The 22645-nt window shown below is 40.3% G+C and overlaps 1 protein-coding gene and 1 long non-coding RNA gene across 6 annotated transcripts in view; both read right to left on the bottom strand.

The window, feature by feature from the left end:
• Nucleotides 1-4513: 4513 nt before the first annotated feature.
• LOC127367489 (uncharacterized) overlaps nucleotides 4514-22645 on the bottom strand; it is a 118870-nt gene continuing 100738 nt past the window's right edge. Inside the window, exon 2 of the long non-coding RNA XR_007885486.1 lies at nucleotides 4514-5811. This is a non-coding gene — a long non-coding RNA (uncharacterized LOC127367489). The remainder of the gene's footprint in view (nucleotides 5812-22645) is intronic.
• Nucleotides 4514-22645, bottom strand: part of LOC127367437 (oxysterol-binding protein-related protein 11-like) — a 71135-nt gene continuing 53003 nt past the window's right edge. For 3 of the 5 annotated variants that reach the window (XM_051407286.1, XM_051407289.1, XM_051407288.1), the window contains 4 exons: nucleotides 21926-22112; nucleotides 16241-16423; nucleotides 11459-11612; nucleotides 9966-10666 (listed from right to left, as the gene is read on the bottom strand). In XM_051407286.1, coding sequence (XP_051263246.1) covers nucleotides 10622-10666; nucleotides 11459-11612; nucleotides 16241-16423; nucleotides 21926-22112 — 569 coding nt within the window. In that variant the 3' untranslated portion in view covers nucleotides 9966-10621. Of the gene's footprint in view, nucleotides 5600-9965; nucleotides 10667-11458; nucleotides 11613-16240; nucleotides 16424-21925; nucleotides 22113-22645 lie in introns of those variants that run through there. The other 2 variants (XR_007885473.1, XM_051407290.1) reach the window with 2 other exon arrangements.

Raw genomic sequence — 22645 nt, 5'->3', positions numbered from 1 at the left:
CCCATAAACTGTACCACCCTTTCACCGATGCGCCATTTTGGATTTAGCGGTCATTTCTGGTGATTTGCACACGTTTTATTTGAACAAACCTAGGGAATTTATCAGATCAACTTCAAATTTAATCAGTGCAATCTAAAGACATTCATGATTAAAAGTTGCGCTATTTACAACATCCCATGGTGTGGCGTTGATTTTTAACGACTCGCCATGAAAAAGGAAGTTGTCATAACTTCTGCGTACATGATCTGATCTCAACGTGTGATAATATCCAGTAATAGTGATAGCGCCACCTAGTGGTTAAAATATATATATATTTTTTTACTTTTATGTATATCTCACAGCTGATGCAGCTGAAATTCTGTCAGAACTCCCTTAAGGTGAGGACGATGACATGTTATGAATCTTAATTTTCATAGAACCAAGTTGCCTTGGCGACGTGGCTAAAATCAGCTTTTGTGTTAACATTTGAACACTTTTTGCGGGGCTAAACATGCCCGAAAATTCTGAAACTCTGACTATGAAACTTTGCACAAAATTTTGTCATGGTGAAAGCTAACGTATTGTCTTGGTCCTGTAGATGGGCGTCGCAAAATGGCTTAGCCATGTCTCCCAGAATCAGTCCCCAAGACACCTACGACCGACATGTACGAAAATTGGTACACATGTGAATCCTGATTGGACAAGCAAAAAAAGCCTCTTGGACCTGTATCCCAAACCCAACAGGAAGTTGGCCATTTTGAATTTTGTGGTCATTTTCGCGTTGTATTTGAATAAACTCCTCCTAGGGAATTTATCAGATCAACTTCAAAATTGGTCAGTACAGTTAAAAAGTATTGCTGATTAAAAGTTGTGCTATTTGTGCATGTACGTGGAAGAGCGTGTTTGTGGCGTGGTGTCAAAGTTGCCCATTTTGAATTTTGCAGTCATTTTGGACGATTTTTCGCGTTGTATTTAAACAAACTCCTCCTAGGGTATTTATCGGATCTACTTTAAAATTGGACAGTACAATCAGCAGGTGAAAAGTTGTGCTATTTGTGACTGTACCTTGGCGTGGTGTCGAATTTCGCCAGGAAACAGATAGTACTCATAACTTCAGTGTACAATGTCCAATCTCCACTAAACTTTACATATTCTGTAACAGTCCCACCCTGAACATGTCCCCATAACTTCAATGTACATGGTCCAATCTCAATGAAACTTCACGTTTGATACATTTTATTTTTCTTTAGTAACTTTTGAATCACATATTTGGAGGCTTTCTCATGCTCGAAAACTCATGAAACGACCCGGGCCGGGCCGTTGACATACCGCCATGTTTACATTCTGCCATGTTGGATTTAGTACCCATACCATACATCATTGGAAAGCTTAGAATCTCGTCTATTTATTTATTTATTTTGGGATACAGTCACAACAGCAGGCACAATCGGCACCTCAAACTAGCAAGCAAGCAATCATAAAATTGAGCCAACTCACCCAAGAAGCCTCATTGCAATCCTGGAATCAATAATAATCCAGCAAAAACAGTCCTGTTTCATTGCCAAAGGCCCATTATATCCACTCCAGTAAGATTTATTGTCCATCTACGAGAGCACATAGATAAATGCCCATGAACAGCTGTTTTTTAGAGTGTTATCTTTTAAATGAGACCAAAACCATGCATATACTGCTAATGGTTGAAGAACAGCTTTTCATTTACTTTGGGTATGTTGTTTTTAGGCGTTTTTAAATAATTTTACATACATGGTAAGAGGTTAATGCATGTTACTAACTTTACTTCTTCCCCAGAGTTCTTGTGCTTTCTCGTCTCGCAGGTTCTCATGGATCCTGGTGGAGCCTCCTGCCATGGTCCTGCTTGATTCCCACTGCTAATATCGTTACTATTATTATTACTACAGATACTATTATTACTATAATCACTGCTCATTGTCCCCCATCGTTATTGTCGTTGTCGTCATCATCTTATTCATGTTCATCATCATCATCATCGGTCACTACTATTGGTGTAGTTGTTGCTGCTGTTGTTGCTGATCACCTTTGTCTCTGTCTCTGTTACCTCTGTTCTCTCTCTCTTTTGGTCTCTCTCTGTCTCTCTTTCTCTCACCCCAACTGGTCGAGGCAGACGACCACCCACCCAGAGCCGGGGTCTGTCAGAGGCTTCTGCCTCTTAAAAAGAAGTTCTTCCTTGCTGCCTTCGCCTGCTCTATTTGAAAAGTGTCCTGAGATAACTTCTGTTATGAAAGGGCGGCTGTGGCTGTGGCCCCGGCTCCTCCTGCCACGTGTCAAAGTATCCTTGAGCAAGATACTGAACCCCAGCTTTGCCATCGCTGTGTGAATGTGTGTGAAAAGGTGAATGTGGCACGTAGTGTAAAAGTGCTTTGAGTGGTCGGAAGACTAGAAAGGCACTATACAAGTACAGGTCCAATTAGCGCCATACAAATAAAATTAAGTTGAATTGAATTGTGGGGCACATGACACTCCTTTATAATCCTTTATTTAAAACAACACGCATGCAGTCTAACTTTCTAATGATGTGGCACACATGGGTGTGTGGCCAACAGATCTCATCTTCTGTCTGTTTCAAAATGGCAGGAGTTGCTGCAAACATGTTTTGGCCATATGGGGTTAATTGATGAAATGTATAGATATATTCTTGACTCTAGCCTCATGAATAAATTGTTGTTCTGTCTGTGTGAGTTTGGGAGCTTTCGTGTGTTACAAATGAGGGAGGTCAACCTGATTATTCTGGGGGCTTGTGACTTGTGACTTAAGGTTAAGAACCACTGGACTAAACTACCAAACAGTGTACTGTTTTAAGTAGTTACAGTTGCTCTGCTTGAACCAGCTTGGCTTCCATGTGTCAATAATAATAATTAAATAATATAATAGTGTAGTACTGGTAGTATTATTGTTTCTATACCCCATGTTATTTAGTATGTCAGTTATGTTGATAAATAAAAATGTGTTAGGGTAACATTACCTAGCTACTGAAACTTTGTAGGTGGCTCTTAGTTTCTACCTCCAATTGGTACAAGTGATTGCTCACAGGCTAGTTCTGGTCAAACCTTTTTAGATCAACTACGCAGGAGGCAAGAAAAGACGCGAGAGTTCGGGAAAGCTATGTAGTCATCAGTTATAATCACCACATTGTAAAACCAAGAAGGGACTTTTTGCCTTCAGATATTGGACCCTATAGATTAAAATACCAGTCCCTTCAGGATTTTGCAGGCCTTTTGGGGATTTTTTTTTTTTTTTTACATTTTTAGACTAGCGATAAACTATGATCAGTTTTCAGATTTGTAAAAAATGTGCAGTGATTGGACAAAATTGCATTAACGGTTGCGATCGGAACATTGGACTGAAATACATTTACCTTGCACCAAACCATTTCTCTTTTAGTTAGTTTTTATAGATCCGTGCAAACATTCAATTCTCAAAAGAAAGGGGTAGTGATGTAAATGTATTTCTGTATGCATGTATGTGAATATATTATGCTCCTAACATGGGCCCCAGGAAGAGTAGCTGTTGTCACAGCTCATGGGGATCCAAAAAAGCAATAAACACATAAATATCCCTTGTTCGTAGGAGTTAATGATACATGATAACATAACTGTTGTCTTTATAGTTAACTCTGATCTTAGTCTAAATAGCCTCACAAGAGCAGTAACAGATCAACTTGTTATTATCTTACACATACAGCCCACAGCAAGAAGGTCCTGGATTCAAATCCCAGCTGGGGCAGGGCCTTTCCACGGGAGTTTGCATGTTCTCCCCGTGTGTGGGTTTCTTCTGGGTGCTCTGGTTTACCCCACCGTTAAAACAATTTATGTAAGGTTAATTCTCCTGTCGGTGCTCTTAACCAAGGTACTGGCTCAGCTCTGGAGTTGGTCCCGTGTGCTGCACAGTGGCTGCCCACTGCTCCTAGAACTTAAGAGGGGTTGAATGCAGAGAATGAGTTAGTTCAGCTTGTTTCTCTGATAACTCCAAGATCCAGAAGTCCAATAACTAAAATCCTTCATCCAGTTCAAATATAAAACCACTGAGATCTAAACAGTGGGTGGTAAAAATGTGTATATAAAAAGTCAGTTTATGCAGCTTCTGCAGACAACCACAATACTGACGCATGCACAAAGGGGATATGAGGCCATTGATTTGTGATCAGTAGCGTTACCTGAATAAAATGAGTTTGAACATTGTTGGAAACATTTGGGATAATGTAAGTACACAACTCAACTACATATAGAACATAGCTTTAGTGTTTATAGACATTTTAATGTGAAAATGTTACATTTTAAAGCTGTAGGTACATTTTTCTGATAATGTTGTGTAAATGTAATGTAAAACATTACATAAGTATAGACTTGAGCAGACTTTTACTTGTATTATTTCCATTGTTGTATTACTAGTTTTACTTGTGTTAAGGATCTTTCACCCCTATGTTAAACTCTCTCTTGACAACAATGTGGTAAGCCAACACACTCAAGAAGCACCCAACAATCCAGGAGACAACAGATTTGATAAGATATATTTATTTTAAACAAATACAGAGATTGTTCAGTCCTAGGCCTGTCCCCCCTAGAGACGACTGTCTACAGTCAAGTGTTAGACATAGGTTTGTTGACTATATGGTAAAATGGTCTAATCTATGCTATATGATGACACTGCAGTGCAGTAAAACCACTACAGTGAAGATTGCTTCTACAAGAGATTGACAATAGAGAAAAAATGTTTTTAGAGCTGAGATGCTGAAGATCAAACTATTACTGGTTACTATACTTCAGGATTGCTTATTTTAGCATTAAGAGTGCACTTACACAAAATTCCACTAAGGTGCAGTAAAGTACACACGTGGACAAAATTGTTGGTACTTCAGTTAAAGAAAGAAAAACCCACAATGGTCACTGAAATAACTTGAAACTGACAAAAGTAATAAATAAAAATCTACTGAAAATGAACTAATAAAAATGAGACATTGCTTTTGAATTGTGGTTCAACAGAACCATTTCAAAAAACAAACTAATGAAACTGGTCTGGACACCCTGGTACCCTGAACTTAATATTTTGTTGCACAACCTTTTGAGGCAATCACTGCAACAAGCGATTTCTGTAACTCTCAGTGATATAAGTCTCATTGAGAGTTACAGAAATCGCTTGATTGCCTCAGGAGCAAACTGCTCCAGCTGTCTCAGGTTTGAAGGGTGCCTTCCAGACTGCATGTTTCAGCTCATTCCACAGATGTTCAAGAGGATTTAGATCAGGGATAATAGAAGGCCACTTCAGAATAGTCCAATGTTTTGCTCTTAGCCATTTTTGGGTAATTTTAGCTGTGTGTTTTGGGTCATTATCGTGTTGGACGACCCATGAGACCAAGCTTTCTGACACTGGGCAGCACATTTTACTCCAATTCAATTCAATTAAATTCAATTCAATTTTATTTGTATAGCGCCAATTCATAACAGAAGTTATCTCAGGACACTTTTCAAATAGAGCAGGTCTAGACCGAACTTTTTAACATTAATTACAGAGACTCAACAGTACCACCATGAGCAAGCACTTGGCGACAAGGGCAAGGAAAAACTGCCTGTTAAAAGGCAGAAACCTAGGACAGATCCTCCGGCTCTAGGTGGGTGGTCGTCTGTCTCGACCAGTTGGGGTGAGAGAGAGAGAGAGAGAGAGAGAGAGAGAGAGAGGCAGAGAGAGAGAGAGCGAGAGTGAGAGACAGACAGACAGACAGGTGCACAGCAACAACAGTATTGGCAATGGCAGTCAAGCAGGACCATGGCAGGAGGCTCCACCAGGATCCATGAGAACCTGCGAGACGAGAAAGCACAAGAACTCCGGGGAAGAAGTGGAGTTAGTAATGCCTTGATAGTTTTGAGATTTTATTGTACCCTGCACAGATTCAAGACACCCTGTGCTAGATCCAGCAAAGCAACCCTAGAACATAACCAAGCCTCCTCCATGTTTCACAGTGGGTAGTGTTCTTTTCTTTGTATGCTTCATTTTTGTGTATGTGAACATAGAGCTGATGTCACTTGACTGCCAAAAAGCTCCAGTTTTGTCTCATATGTCAAAAGAATATTCTCTCAGAAGCTTTGTGGCTTGTCAATATGCATTTTGGCAAATTTCCAGTCTCGCTTTTTTATAATTTGCTTTCAACAGTGGTGTCCTCGTCGTCGTCTTCTATTAAGTCCACTTTGGCTCAAACAGCTGTTGGTGGCTGATGGTGTGATCTGACACTGTTGTACTTTGACCTTGTAGTTCACATCTAATCTCTTAGGAAGTTGTTCTGGGCTCTTTGGTTACCATTTGCATTATCTGTCTCTTTAATTTGTCATCAACTTTCCTCTTGTGGCCACGTCCAGGGAGGTTGGCTACAGTCCCGTTGACCTTAAACTTCTGAATAATATGTGCAACTTATCAAGCTGCTTGGAGATGGTCTTATAGCCTTTAACTTTAACATGCTTGTCTATAATTTTCTTTCTGATCTCCTGAAACAACTCTCTCCTTAGCTTTCTGTGGTCCATGTTCAGTGTGGTACAGGCACTTTCATTAGTTTGTTTTATAAAATGATTCTATTGAACCACAATTCAAAAGCAATGTCTGATTTTTATTAGCTTTCATTTATTACTTTTGTCAGTTATTTCAGTGACCATTGTGGGTTTTTCTTTCTTTAACGGAAGGATACCTACAATTTTGCGTTCAGTATCTTACTCAAGGATAATTCGACAAGTGGCAAGAGGAGCTGGGGATTGAACCAACAACCTTCCGATTAGTGGACAACCCGCTCTGCCTCTGTGCCACAGCCACCTCTAACAGCAACCTATCTAACTGGTTGCATATCAATTCATGTATGAATCATCAATCAATAATCATGAGTCATGGATTAGTTAAGTATGTGATTTGTACCCTTATTATAATCTGTTATTGACCTTTTTCCCAGCAGTCATTCTGACATGAAATAAAAGGGTAACCCCCGGGGTTACCAATGATACTAATTAAGGTTAGGTCAGGGTGATGCTATTGTCCATGGTGGCTCACTGAAAAGGCTCTGCTAGACTTTTGTTGGGTCTCTGTACATTTTTAAAAAGTACAGTCTAGACCTGCTCTATATGAAAACTGTCCTGAGATAACTTCTGTTAGGGTCTGGCAATACACCTAACACTGAATTGAATTCAATTACACGAAATGGAACAGAACATTAACTAGTATTCCATCCAGTATTAAATCAACCAGCAATTCTGAAGCATTTTTGACCAAAAAGGGCACATCTGCTCACTAGGGGAAGAGGCCCATCCATCCTGAGAGTGACAGTTGATTAGCTTGCCAACACCTGGCAACGAGCAAAAAAGTATAGCTCACCCAAATCGGATTATTCTCCAACTTTCTATTCTGTGGAGCCAACGCACAACATTCCCTGGAGCTTACAGCAGCCCTGGTCGGGCTACAAGTGTCAGGGAACATTTAGCTAGACTATCAAGCCCTATTCACACGGGACTAGTATTACCTGGGGACCTCTAGTAATTTGTAATAATTGCGGAGGTCGTCTGTGATCTTAATCCCGCACGAATCTGCCATGTCTGTAATTTGTAAAGTAAAAATTCCACCGCAAATTACCTACCATATTTCGCCAAACACAGAAGTCTTGTGGTAATATTACTCCTGTGCGAATTGGCATCTCTGTGATTTGGGGTCGTTTTTTTAATTTTTTGTGTTTTCCGCGCCTTTTTATGCCTTTTTCTGCCTTTTTCTGCCTTTTTCCCGGTCGACAATTATGGAGGCTGCATTGGCCATTATAAATGAAAGTTTAAAGTTAAAACACAGACTTTGCTTATTCCGTGCAAATGCGCCGCACGAAACACAGACGTGGTGGGGTAATTACTAAATCACATGAGGTCCCCAGCTAATACTAGTCCTGTGAGAATAGGGCTTTAGACACAAGACGCGTCACTTTATTTTTGGCCAGTGGTTGTATTAAGTAATTTTATTGGATATTCATTTTTTTGTTGTTGTTTTTGGTATTGAGTGAAATACACTATGCTGGACTTACTGTAATCATTGTCTCACTTCCAGAGGTGAAGCCAAAAGTTATGTTCACAGACAAAGTTATCTGAAACACTACATTTGTGTAACATGAGTTGCAATTTAGAGCATTTCACTATTTTGTTCATCATGTGGCCTTGATTTTCAGGGGTGTAAGAAAACTTAGCCTCATCCGGCATTAGCAAAGTTCAAACATCCAAAGAGCTAATAGAACAATGAGAAGAAAACAAAATTTTAAAAACTCATTAAAATCACTAATTTTAAACAAACTTCCTGCTGTTATTGAGTTCCCTATTTGGTTAATAATTCAGTTTTGAATATAATGCTTCCATAAAATATGTCACCTCATCTGGGGTCGTCAGTTTACTTGATGACAGAAAAGGGATCCCTTAAAGAAAAAGGTTGGGAACCACTGCTCTAAGCAGTACAGACTAAATTAAATCCAACTCTGTTGTAATGGAGTAATTTCAGAGCTGAAAATTAGTGCATGGAAAGATGCCACTACAAGGAAGAATGTTTTTTGTACGATAATATGGGTGAATTGACCCTTTAAAGCTAAAGAGTTTAGCAGACTTTAAGATCAAACTACAGCATGGTAAATGTTACAGTGACATATTCAGCTGGTATAATGGTTCTTATTCAAGAGCTATATTAGTTGAGGATGAAATATGACAGTGAAAGTGAACCTTAATGTTCTAAATGTATGTACTGTGATGAATATGCAGTATGAGTTTAGATAAAATATAATTTCTCCCCTAAAAAAGTTCTTACTTCAGTTGGCTGCAGCTTTGACTGTGCCTAAAGGCTTGTTTTTCAAAGTGGCTAAACAGTTTATCCTTCCATTCTTACAAACATACACCTAAACATAAACACACACACAGTGCTCACACATATACATTGCTGTTTATGCTACATTGTACGGTGACTTGTGCAAAACAGTTGACCAACACTGTAGTTTACAGTAGTACATTGTGCAACCAATGAGGGGCAGTAGCTGTTTACAGGGGTTTGTTTGGATCCTTTGTCAGAAATAGATGTCCTTTTCAGTCTTTCTGTCTAGGTACTTCCTGTGTCTGAATACTGTAATCCTAAAAGTGGCTGTACCTGTATAAGAGTCTCATCTCACTGCTGAACCAGTTCATTCTGATTGGACAGGATGGTAAGTTTTTCCATTTTCTTTGTCTTTTGCACCACTTGTTCTGACACAAGGAGTGTCTCGTCTATTACTCTCTCTCTCTCTCTCTCTCTCCCTCTCTTTTTCTCCTCAGTGAGTGGATGTTAGCCTTCTCTAAAAGTTTGGTTTTATGTATATGTTTTACTGGTGACTCTTAAAGGTCCAGTGTGTAGGATTTATTAGCATTTAGTGGTGTAGGTTCAGATTGCAACACCAGGAGAAACTATGGTAGCCGTGAAACGTGTGAATGCCCTTATCAAGAGCCGATTTTAGTTTGTCCCCTCTGAGTTACTGTAGAAATATGTCAGACCAGCTCTGTAGATAAAAAAACGCTTATTCTAAGGTAACAAAAACACAACAAATCTTATTTTCTTGATTGTACACGAATGAAAACATACTTACCTATACAGAATATTATATTCATATATATTCATATTTATACATTTCTGCCAATAGATCCTCCTAAATATTACACGCTGGACCTCTAGTGTCCAAGTGTTGTAAAGTGTGTCATTGAGCATTCTCTGTGCAAACACTCAAATTATGCAAATGTGTACTACACTGTGGGGAACACATTCAAGTGGACTCCAGAATATAGCATTAACAGAGTGCGCAGCTGTCCATGTACACGGCCGTTTGGGAGTTATTCAGGCCTTTAGTTTTTCACTGCTCAAACAAGCTTTCTTAAGCACTGTTGCACGGCGGCTGGGGGTTATGTCGTGTGGCAGTAACAAATGGATCTATTCAATTCAATTTCAATTCAATTTTATTTGTATAGCGCCAATTCATAACAGAAGTTATCTCACAACACTTTTTAAATAGAGCAGGTCTAGACCGAACTCTTTAAAACATTAATTACAGAGACCCAACAGTACCACCATGAGGAAGCACTTGGCGACAAGGGCAAGGAAAAACTGCCTGTTAAAAGGCAGAAACCTAGGACAGATCCTTCGGCTCTAGGTGGGTGGTCGTCTGTCTCGACCAGTTGGGGTGAGAGAGAGAGATCTGGGGGGGGGTAAATGGACCTGTACTATAGCGCCTTTCTAGTTTTCCGACCACTCAAAGCACTTTTACGCTACATGCCACATCCCCCCCTTCACACACACATTCACTCAGTGATGGCCATAGAACAGAAACTAACGCATTCATACACATTCACACACATTCTTTAAATTAATTGAATTGATTTATTTTTGGTTTCATATTGTTGTCTGTGATTGTCTTTGTTGTAAAACATTGTAAATGTAGAATCAATTTTATCTGAATAAATTATTGTTTTAAAAACTTAACTTTTTCTCCCTCCCTCCCTCTTTCTCTCCCTCCCCGTGTCTTTGTTGGCCAGCCCTTGGCCCTTAACGCCCCACTAGTTGTCTGGGAGTCAACAGCTGCTTCCAAGGTTCCTGGTCAGTGAGCTTTCCATAGAGGGTTGTGGTACACCCAGCCGTCACCCTACACACACACACACACACACACAGACACACAGAATAAAAGAGTCAACAGCTTTTTGCCTACCTCGTACTACTAAAAATAGAATTTTCAACAACTGAGCACTTTCCATCCGATGATTAAGATCATATGACATAATTAAAAGCTCCAGAATAAATGGACTTGAAAACTTATGAAAATTGTTAAACACTGTCAATCTAAAATGAAGACATATTCAGCAACTGCATGGCTTATTTCTTGCTTAAAGTGTTGGTGTAGCATGAATTTTGATCCAGAGTCTACACAGGGGATTTTATTTTGAAAATTGACCGGATTCTCTGTACCGTTTCTGTCTTACTTCCTACTAATGAGATCTGCTCTGAGCTGCTTGACATGGGTGGTTCACAGCTTCTGTCAAAAATAGACCAGAGACAGCAGAGAAATGCATCTGGGATGTGCTGTGGTGCTTCTGGTGGAATGATGAGCATTGTCTAGAACGGGGGCGTTCAGCTCCAGCAGTCACAGCACAGCCAGAATGCGTCCCCTGTTGGATTCTGGTCATGAGAGAGGCATTGCTCGCAGCCCATGGCAAGTAACAAATGCTTTCTATTGTTAACTTACCCTGTTTTCCAGCATGTTTGTGACGTTAAATGTGACACGGAAAAAAAAACAGAAAGGCAAAACTTGTCCAATGGTAATGAGAAAGGAGTCAATTGCCTATTTTTAGCAGGTTTACCAGCATCTAAATAAACCTACAATACACTTACTTACTAAAAATGGTGACAGTGCATGGCACTGGTGAATGCTCTCCCTCACCTCTTTAATAAAATATTTGGGTTTCCAGGGGGTCTTGGTGGCCTCTCTCTGTTTTCCTTCGCTGCGCTGTCTCTCCTCTAGGCGGTGTTTGTGTTCTGTGGCTGTGTCAATATTTCCTGCCTTCAGTGACGCTGTTACATGCTGCCAAAGACGCCTAGACACAGGAAACATAGAAGAAGAAGAATCGTCATTAGGCAAATGTATTTGGAACAGACATCCAAAGATCCAGCCCTATCATTGTTGCATGTATCCCTTCTGACACCAACTTTCTGTCATCACTATGACGCCACCAGGGTTATTTTCTCAGCTCCTCCAGGAAAAGAAAATATTAGGCTACAGATGTTTTTACAGTAGTACATTACAAACGTTATCTCAGGACACTTTTTAAATTGAGCAGGTCTAGACCGTACTCCTAACTTCCTTTTAAGAGGCTGTCTGCCTGATTGATAAGACAATGACGACAACAACAATAGCAGATTGGGGATGAATAATAATAATAATAATAATAATAATAATAATAATAATAGTAATAATAATTTCAGTCATATTAGGAACCACAAGTAGCCCTGCATTAATAGAGTGCAGTGTTCTAGTGGGGTAATAGGGTACTATAAGCTTTTTAAGATATGAAGGGGCCTGACCATGAAGAGCTTTGTAGGTGAGGAGGAGGATTTTAAATTCTATTCTGAATTTTACAGGGAGCCAGTGCTGAGAGGCTCATACAGGAGAAATGTGATCCCTTTTCCTAGTCCATGTCAGTAAATAGTAAATGGTAAACTACATGCCACATTCGCCCTTTCACACACATTCACACACCGAAGCACACCATCAGGAGCAATTTGGGGTTCAGTATCTTGCTCAAGGATATACTTCCGACACGTGGGGGGAGGAGCCGCGGATCGAACAACCTTCCGATTAGTGGGCGACCCGCTCTACCTCTGAGCCACAGCTGCCCCAGTACTCGTGCTGCAGCGTTCTGAATTAATTGGATTGTCTGAATGGACTTATTGGGGCAGTCTGATAAAAAGCAGTTGCAGTAATCCAGCCTAGAAGTAACAAATGCATGGACTAATTTTTCTGTGTCCGTCTGTGACAGGATATGTCTGATTTTTGCAATGTTACGTAAATGAAAAAAGGCCGGCCTAGAGGTTTACTTTATGTGGGAATTAAAGGTCTTCTTCATCTTAGTGCTGCATTTGACACCATTAACCATGATATTATTTTACAAAGACTTCAAATTGGAATTAGAGGAACCGCACTAAGCTGGTTTAGGTCATACTTATCAGATCGTTCTCAGTTTGTACACGTTAACAATGAATCTTCCATAATACTACAGTTAGTCATGGAGTTCCACAAGGTTCTGTACTTGGACCAATACTATTTACTTTATATATGCTCCCTTTAGGCAACATTATTAGGAATCACTCCATTAACTTTCATTGCTCTGCAGATGATATGCAGTTATATCTATCGATCAAGCCCAATGAATTTAATCAATTATCTAAATTACAAACATGTCTTAAGGACATAAAATCCTTGATGAGCTGCAATTTTCTGATGTTAAACTCAGAAAAAACCTAAATTTTTCTGCTTGGCCCCCAAAACCTTAGAGACTCACTGTCTAAAGACATAGCTTCTCTAGATGGCATTACCTTGGCCTCTAGCACCACAGTCAGGAATCTTGGAGTTATCTTTGATCAGGACATGTCATTTAATTCCCACAGAAAGCAGATCTCGGACTGCCTTCTTTCATTTACGTAATATTACAAAAAATAGACACATCCTGTCACAGAGAGATGCAGAAAAACTAATCAATAAAGAAATAATTAATTCAGAACGCTGCAGCAGGAGTACTGACAGGAACTAGGAAAGAGATCACATCTCTCCCGTACTAGCTTCTCTGCACTGGCTCCCTGTAAAATTTTTAATAGAATTTAAAATCCTCCTCCTCACCTACAAAGCTCTTCATGGTCAGGCCCCTTCATATCTTAAAGAGCTCATAGTACCCTATTACCCCTCTAGAACACTACGTTCTCTGAATACAGGGCTACTTGTGGTTCCTATAGTCTCTAAAAGTAGAACAGGAGCCAGAGCCTTCAGTTACCAAGCTCCTCTCCTGTGGACGTTCCTCTTTGATAAAGCTTATAGTTAGGGCTGGCTCAGGTGAGTCCTGAACCATCCCTTAGTTATGCTGCTATAGGCCTAGACTATCAGGGGATTTCCCATGATGCACTAAGCTCCTTTCTTCCTCTCTCTCTCTCTTTCTGCACTCATTCATGTGTCCCATTAATGCATAACATCACTTCTTCCCCTAAGCTCTTGTGCTTTCTCGTCTCGCAGATTCTCATGGATCCTGGTGGAGCCTCCTGCCATGGTCCTGCTTGACTGCCATTGCTAATATCACTGATATTACTGTTATTATTATTAGTATTATTATTGCTACGGTTACTGTTGTTGCTGTTGTCACTGCTCGTTGTCCCCCATCGTCGTCGTCTTCTTCATGTTCATCATCATCAGTCAGTACTATTCGTGTGGTTGTTGCTACTGTTGTTGCTGTGCACCTGTCTGTCTGTCTGTCTGTCTGTGGAATGGGAAGCATATATAAAGTAAATAGAATTGGTCCAAGCACAAAACCCTGTGGAACTCCATGACTAACTTTAGTGTTTATGGAGGATTCATCGTTAACGTTGTGATTCTTGTGAGATTTGGCGGGACGCCACCTTTCAGACTTGCATTGCTGGTTCTGCCAACGGCTTCCCTCTCCTGCTTTGCTATCGGGATGATTTGCTATACTACGAGTTTGTTTACCATCGAAATGACTTCGAAGCTGTTATATTAAGGTAAAAATCTTGCATAGTGTGCCTTTAATCAACAGCCCTCATTATGATTGATTTCCTTTCTCGTGCATAAATGAAGGCACAAACTGTACTGTGCATCTACATTCTTTTTTTTATTATTCTTTATTTGGCCTTTTTATTGCCTTTTTTGATGGGGACAGGAAAGGGGGATAGTGAGAGTGGGGATGACACGCAGCAAAGGGCCGCAGGTCTGATTCAAACCCTGGGCCGCTGCAGCAAGGACTCAGTACATGGGTTGCCAGCTCTACCAATTGAGCTAATCGGGAGCCCATGCATCTACATTCTTAACCAACCAAGCACACAGGTGTATATATACACACGCATCCATAAAGATATGGACTTGAGACCATATGGACGTATTCAGAGGGAGTTCCCTAGCCCCAATCACAGTCAAGCGTGAAGTCAGAAACTCCTGAGAAAATAATTTTAATAAGTTATTTGAAGCTATAAAAAGGGGGTTCTAAGTCATGACTGACACCTGAGCCCTGCTCACGATTAAGTCGGCTGGGCGTATGGTTGGGACTTTGATACCACACCAACCCCGATCTGGCAGTGGCCATATCCGGGACATTTTACACAGTGGGAGTAAATGGAGAGGGGACGTCCATCTTTTATATGTCAGTGGTTTGCTACAAGCTGCCTCCACCACACTGACAACACATAAACAACACATGTAACATGCATATCTGGAACAGAGGTCGATCGTCGTTCAGGATCCAAAGCATGCCTGAAGTCAGACTCATGGAGGATTCTAGTGTTTTATGTTCTTGTTGTACAATAGACAACCTAATCATGCAGCCAATTTGCCTAAAAGTCCATATATTCAAACAAATAATGAAATATTCCAACAAAACAATAGTTCTTAATTCGATTCTTGACAAAGAACTACACATTTTACATTTATACATGTGTGACTGGCTTTTAGTTAACTATCAGATCCAACTGAACTGCTATAATGTGATGAGGAGAGAAGTCCATGGAACTAGAGTTCGCTCAGTCAGACTGTTGTGAGCAGATTAAGCACACAGATGAACATTTTCCTGTCTCAAAGAAAGCTGGCTGAACATTGCAGCTTGGCTCTGGCTTTACCCCATACTTGTGCTCTCATCCTCTCTGAGAAAATGTCTGAGGAATTTAGTTAATACTGTACTTCTTCACCCACAGTCAGAGATATTTAATAACAGTGTTTCGGTAAACAAACCTTTATCAGCCTTTTGATCTTCACGTCTCTACAAATAAAGATCACCACCTCTAATACCTAGTAGCAAGTATAGGTGCTGCCAAAAAGAAGCTTCCAAGACATCATAATGGAAGAAGTTCTGTACATTAATGTCAAATAAGAAATTTTGTTTAAAGCTGTAATGCGACTGTGCAAGTACTTTGTTGTATTGGTTAAAGCTTTTGACTACTACTATTTTTGGGCCTTAGGAAGTCAAAGTATATATATGTTCTATAGAAGTATCAAAGTCCTTGTCAGCTAGGAGAGGTTGAGTGTGCTAAGTGTAGGACTTGCCTTCAGGAGACAACGATTTGACTCCTGCATGAGGAAGGTTTTATATGTACTAGCTTTCAACTGAGAAATTTGCATGTGGTTTTAGACTCCAAAGTGACGACAAGCAATTTTGTGGTAACTTTTTCAACTGAAAAATGTTCACTGGGCTGACTTGAAACACTAAAAGCAGTTGAAATATATAGTGTAAATAATAACAAGGACCTGACATGTTAGTTGAAGTGAAGTCCTAAATAAGAGTGCTAATCAGCACTCTCAACATTTAACACTGGAAGCATATCTTTTTTTTTCATAAAGGTGGATTTCTTCTTCTACATGAGCCTATTTGGGTACTAGACTACAATGTTGAGGCTGTAATAAACAGAAACACAAAGTCAGCATTTGAAAGTGTTTCTCACTGACTTTAGCACTTACCGTGACTCATACTGGCCCTGCTTCTCTAAAGGCCGGATCTTCTTCTTGATGATTGGCAGCTTGGAGGTATCAATCACCTTGTTTTCCCCGTTGCTGTAGGTGAACTCCAGCATCCCGTTCCACTCCCCCTGGGCCTTACACACAATGTTTCCTGATTGGTTGTGTTTCACCTCTGCTGTTACTCTGTAAGAAATCAACATAGCATTGATGATTGCCACACAAAGCCAACTAGGTGCATACCGCATTCCACCTTTATGTAATTGTAAGAGTGAGCCACAGCCGCCAAACAATCCCATATAGTATATCTTCGGACATCTGTGTAATAGCTAAACTAAACTAAACTAAACTACACTATTGCAAAAAAACACTGGAAGGTGTTTTGTCACTATAAGCCCTCTGTTGGTTCAGAACTTCTAGCAAAGAAGATAAATCAAATTATTCTCTTAGAATTGCATTATTCGTCAAATGCACATCATTTTTGGGCAGTGAAACAAGAAATGAGAGAGATGATACCCAGTTATATCAATCGATCAAGCCTGATTAAATTAATCAATTAGCTAAATTACAAGCATGCCTTGAGGACTACAATGATGATTACAATTTTCTGATATTAAACTCCCCACCATCAGGAATCTTGGAGTTATCTTTGAACAGGATATGTAATTTAACTCCCACATAAAGCAGACCTCTAGGACTACCTTTTTTGACTTATGTAACATTGCGACACATTCTGTCACAGACAAATGCAGAAAAACTAGTCCATGCATTTGTTACTTCTTGGCTGGTTTACTGCAACATCTTATTATCAGGCTGCCCCAATAAGTCCATTAAGACGCTTCAACTAATTCAGAATGCTGCGGCACGAATACTGACAGGAACTAGGGAAAGAGTATGGAGTTATTATTGTAGCAAAACAATTTTATTTATTATTATTCCTGGTTTCATTTAAAGTAGGTTAAACAACGAAGACAGCGCAGCATTTTTACGCTACCGCCGACTGGGGGTCTGTTAGGCTGTATAGCTACTGATGCACACAGACAAATCTCTCCTCACACAGAAATATCTCTCCTCAGAAACACAGATCTCCACACACATTTGCAGATCTGCCACAGCAAAAGTGTAGCAAAAGTCACATGTAAGTAAGTAAAACTTTATTTATATAACACTTTTTTGACACAGAGATCCAAAGTGCTTTCCAAACAACAAATAAATAAACATAACAACACACAAAAACACAGACATAGAGAGCATGTAAAAACAAACAAAGGAAGATAAAACAAGAGGGAAGGATAAATTAAAAGAGACATGAAAGATGAGAAAACAAACAAGGAGATCTATAAAAATGCTTGCCTGTAGAGTTGGGTTTTGAGCAGCCGCTTAAAACTGCTCACAGATTCAGTGAATCTAAGTGAATGGGGAAGACTATTCCACAATGTTGGGGCTAAAACAGCAAAGGCACGGTCACCTTTAGTTTTACAGGTAGAGCGTGGAACGGATACAAGGGTGAGATTTGAGGAGCGGAGTGGCCGAGGAGTGGAATGAGGAACAAGGAGATCTGAAATGTAACTGGGGGCAAGGTCATGAAGTGCCTTATATGTAATCATTAAGATCTTATAATTGATTCTAAATTTTACAGGAAGCCAATGAAGGGATGCAAGAACAGGATTAATGTGGGACTGACGGCTGGTTCTGGTTAAAAGTCTGGCAGCTGCATTTTGGACTAACTGTAATCGGTTTAACGAAGCCTGACTGAGGCACGTGTAGAGGGAGTTACAGTAATCTAGACGGGAGAAAATGAAGCTGTGAATTAATTGTTCCAGCTCACTGGAGGACAGGAAACTTTTGATTTTTGCTACATTTCGTATTTGCAGGAAACAGGACTAGACAAGTTTTGTTACATGAAGGTCAAATGTCATATGCTGGTCGAAGATGATTCCCAGATTCTTAGCAGTGGGTTTGATATTAGTGCGTAGTGGTCCAATAAACTGATCAACTGCAGTGACAAAGTTATCAGGGCCAAATAAAATGATTTCAGTTTCATCAGGATTTAAGTGGAGAAAATTAAGAGATATCCAGTCTTTGGTGGCAGCTAAGCACTCATGGAGAGAGGATAGTTGATTCAGGTTATTGGGTTTCGCAGAAAAGTAGATCTGTGTATCATCCGCATAACAGTAGTATGACATGTCACGGAAGCGGCTGAAAAAATGACCAAGAGGAAGCATGTACAGGGAGAACAGAACGGGACCAAGAACCGACCCCTGAGGGACACCACACACCAATTTGGGTTCGGGAGGCAGACACCCTCTCCACATTTAAGAGTTGGCTTAAGACGTTCCTCTTTGATAAAGCTTATAGTTAGAGCTGGCTCAGGTGAGTCCTGAACCATCCCTTAGTTATGCTGCTATAGGCCTAGACTGCTAGGGGACTTCCTATGATGCACTGAGCTCCTCGCTTTCTGCACATATTCATGTCCCATTAATGCATGTTACTAAATTCACTTCTTCCTCTTCCTTCTTGTGCTTTCTCGACTCGCAGGTTCTCATGGATCCTGGTGGTGCCTGCTGCCATGGTCCTGCTTGATCCACTGCTAATATTGCTGGTATCATTGTTATTATTATTATTAGTATTGTATTGTATTACTTTATTAATCCCACAACGGGGAACTTCCCTTGTCACAGCAGCATTTTACGTGAAATAAATAAATACAGATATAAAAAAAACTGGTAAACTCTCCTGATCAGTTTATTGAGTCTCTTCTTGTCCCTGTCCGTTCTGCCCCCTCTCCAGCAGACCACAGCATAGAAGATGGCTGAAGCCACCACAGAGTCATAAAAAGTCTTGAGGAGAGCCCTGCTTACTCCGAAGGACCTCAGTCTCCTCAGCAGGTGGAGGCGAATCTGGCCCTTCTTGTAGAGAGCATGGGTGTTGTCAGTGCAGTCCAGTTTGTTATTGAGGTGAACACCCAGGAATTTGTCAGTTTCTACCACCTCAATGTCCAATCCCTGGATGTTTTCCACCTGAAGTTAACAATCATCTCCTTCGTCTCGATAGTGTTTAGCTGAAGTTGGTTGAGCTCACACCAGCTGACAAAGTCCCTGATGACAGTCCTGTATTCCAGTTCATTCCCCTCAGACACGCATCCAACATGGTTGTGTTATCTGAGAACTTCTTGATGCGGCAGTGTGTGGAGTTGTTGGTAAAGTCTGAGGTGTAAAGGGTGAAAAGGAAGGGAGAGAGCACCGTACCCTGAGAGGCACCTGTGTTGCCGAGTAGTAGTAGTTATTATTAGTATTACTATTATTCATCCCCCATTGTTGTGGCTATTGATGCCGTCGTCGTGATCATCTTCATCTTCATCATCAGTCATTTCTACTTAGTTGTTGCTACTGTTGCTGTGCACCTTTGTCTCTGTCTCTGTCCTTCTCTCTTAAATTTTGATTAGCCGCTACTGGTAATCAGAAGAATAAGGATATTCTGTAATTCTGTATTTATATAAATATATGAAATTGTGGTGTAGGCCAAATAGGAAAATACTCCTACAGAAGTAATGAACAGTAAAAACAAAAACAATAATTCTATCAGTGTTTTATTCTATTTTTAACATGTTAATCTTCACAAATACTGAAAAGGTGTTTTGCATGTTAAAGATTAGCAATTGGTCAAAGTGCTTTTAATGTTTTTCAGTTCATTTTACTTGTTCAGTGGGAAAAATCCAATCTGTCTTGGGCTTGAACAAGTGCATTGAAATCTGGCTGAATGTCTGAGGTGGATATTGCGAAGGACAGCTGAGAGGTGATCATCAGTGATGGAGGATCTGTATCTGGACTTGTTGAACTTCATCACTGAGAATGTCTGTTCACATACATAGGTAGATCCAAAGAGGACTAGAATCTTCTGAGCATGGCTCCTCATGTGTGGAAAGTTTTGAGGAAAGAGTAAAACTCAAGCAGTGAGACTGACCTAAAGTGTTCTGCCAGACATCTGAACATCACTGGGTGCATTATCCAGGCTGCAGGTGAAGGGAGAAGAAACCATGTGCATTTCACTCTCAACTGTTTTAAAGTCTTAAAATCGCCTTGAAGACTCACTATGCAGTGATTCTAACAAGGATGAGTACCTGCGGAGGTGATCAGCTGATGGTGTGGCTTCCTTCAGTGTTGGCAAGTGGGTGAGAATGTTGTCCTCTATTTGCCTCTAGAGAAGCTGCAACTTTCTCATGAAAGCCTTCACTGCGCTGTACATTTCATGAACAAAAAGGCCCTTGCATTGCAGTTTGACATTTAGTTCATTCATTAGTCACATCTAAAGCAAAACCAAGGTCTGCCATCCAGTCTGCATCTGAAAGCTGGGGGATATAATTTCCTCAGGTCCCAGACACTTTTCAGCACTTTGCCCAGTCTGAGCCCCTTGATATGCTCTTGCCCTGATGAAGTGAATTATTTTTTACACTGACATACACAACACTTCCAATTTCTGCTCAGGGCTCATTTCTGTCACTTTGTCCTGCATTCTCTTCAAAAGTCCAACATTTTTCCTTGTCAGATTTGGACAACCATCCGTTGTCATACCTGCCAGCTTGTCCCATTTCAGTCCCAACTTGTCCAAACATGCATTTACCTCCGTGAACAAATAACTCCCAGTTGTTGTCCCTTTCATTGACTGCATGGCTGCCAGCTCCTCCGTGATTTTAAAGACTAGTTATCCCACGTAAGAAGATGAGTAGCTGGGCAGTGTCACGTACATCGCAGCTCTCATCCAAAGCCAGGGAAAAATAGTCGTTGAAAGTTGACCGCTCTATTCTTCAGCTGAAGCTCCAGATTTCCTGCAATGTCCTCAACCCTCCTTGTTACAGGAAGTCGGGAGAAGGGCGAGTTCTCAAATGCTCTTTTTTTCTCCTGGCATATTAGTGCTGCAGAGTCCAACAAACACTCCTTAATAAACTCTTTACTTTTTCTACTTACTTACTTACAAAATCGCTTACTTTAGCGATTTTGTGGAATATAATTCAATTTATTTGTATATTTGTATATAACATAGCTTGTCTTGATAGCCGATCTCTGGATGTGCAAAGTTTAAAGTCCTTTTTGATTTTGCAGCTAAGCTAGCAAAGCATCCGACTCCCTTGCACGCTCTTGATCAGACAAGTTCTTGTATTTCTCCTCGTGTTTGGTCACGTAGTGGCGATTCAAATTGTAATCCTTAAACACAGCGACCTGTGTACCACAAAGTAAGCACACGGCTTTACCTTTGACTTCTGTAAATAAATATTTAGCAGTCCATGTCTTGTTGAAAATGCAGCATTCGGTATCAACTTTTCAAACATTTTGAGGGCTAGCTGGCCAGCATCACTTGTAGCTGTTTATCAACACATGCTTATTACATACATCCTTACAAAAATGTATAAAAAAGGCATGCTTTTCAAAATTAAAGCAACACAGTTGTGTTGCGTGCGCAGCATAATTACTTTTTCATTTATGTTTTAATTTACGATTGACCTCACGCGGGCAGACAGGGATGCCCAAAGGGCCGGATGTGGCCCGCGGGGCATAAAATGCCAAGCTCTGGTCTAGACCTACTCTGTTTGAAAAGTGTCCTGAGATAACTTTTGTCATGAATTGATGCTATACAAATAACATTTAATTTAATTGTTTTTTGAAAATAGAGACACTGGCTCTCTCTGCCAACCTGTGTACTTTTCCTCCATAGAAGGGTTTGGTGTGGAAAGTGACAGTGGCAGAGTACCCACTCTTGGCACAGTTGATGGTGACCTTTCCCCCAAGTTCCACCCATGGCACAGTCAGGATGGAACGTGCATAGGCACAAGGCAGTGTGAACACATACTCCTCATCGTGCTCCAACAAATATAGAACACCTGGGAGAAACAGAGAACAGATTTAAAGGAGAGACAGTATGAGGAATCACTTCTGGATATTTATTTTAGAACTATTGTGGTGATAAGACAACAATGTGCATAGGAAAAAATAGGCTAGGTCAAATATACAACATTCCCCTGAATTAGAGTGAAGCAGAAGTAGGGTAAGTAGTGTAAGTAAAAACATTAACCTATTGAGTAAATGTACTTAGTTATTTCCACCACTAGGTCCATCTGCATGCTTATTGCTGCAGAAACAATGACAGTTCATTTAAATGAGGTATCGCTATAAAATAACCCCATGCGCTTCTGCACACATCAGTCTGGTTTCTTCTAACTCACAGCCAGTTAAAGCTGCAGTAGGTAACTAAAAGTAAGTAAGGTCCTCTGGCTTTTCCTAGTGTTCTTAATTGTATTTGCATGAATCCACTATGCCTGAACAAAAACAACTAGAGCTGAGAAAAATAATTGATTCTTAAGTCTTATTCCCAGGGTTGGTATCTGACAATTTGCAATTAATTCTTGCAAAAACG

This window comes from Dicentrarchus labrax, unplaced genomic scaffold (assembly GCF_905237075.1).
Source record: "Dicentrarchus labrax unplaced genomic scaffold, dlabrax2021, whole genome shotgun sequence".
In the NCBI taxonomy this organism is placed as follows: domain Eukaryota; kingdom Metazoa; phylum Chordata; class Actinopteri; family Moronidae; genus Dicentrarchus; species Dicentrarchus labrax.
The sequence above is the reverse complement of the archived record's forward strand: the minus strand, read 5'-3'. Positions and strand labels throughout refer to the sequence as shown.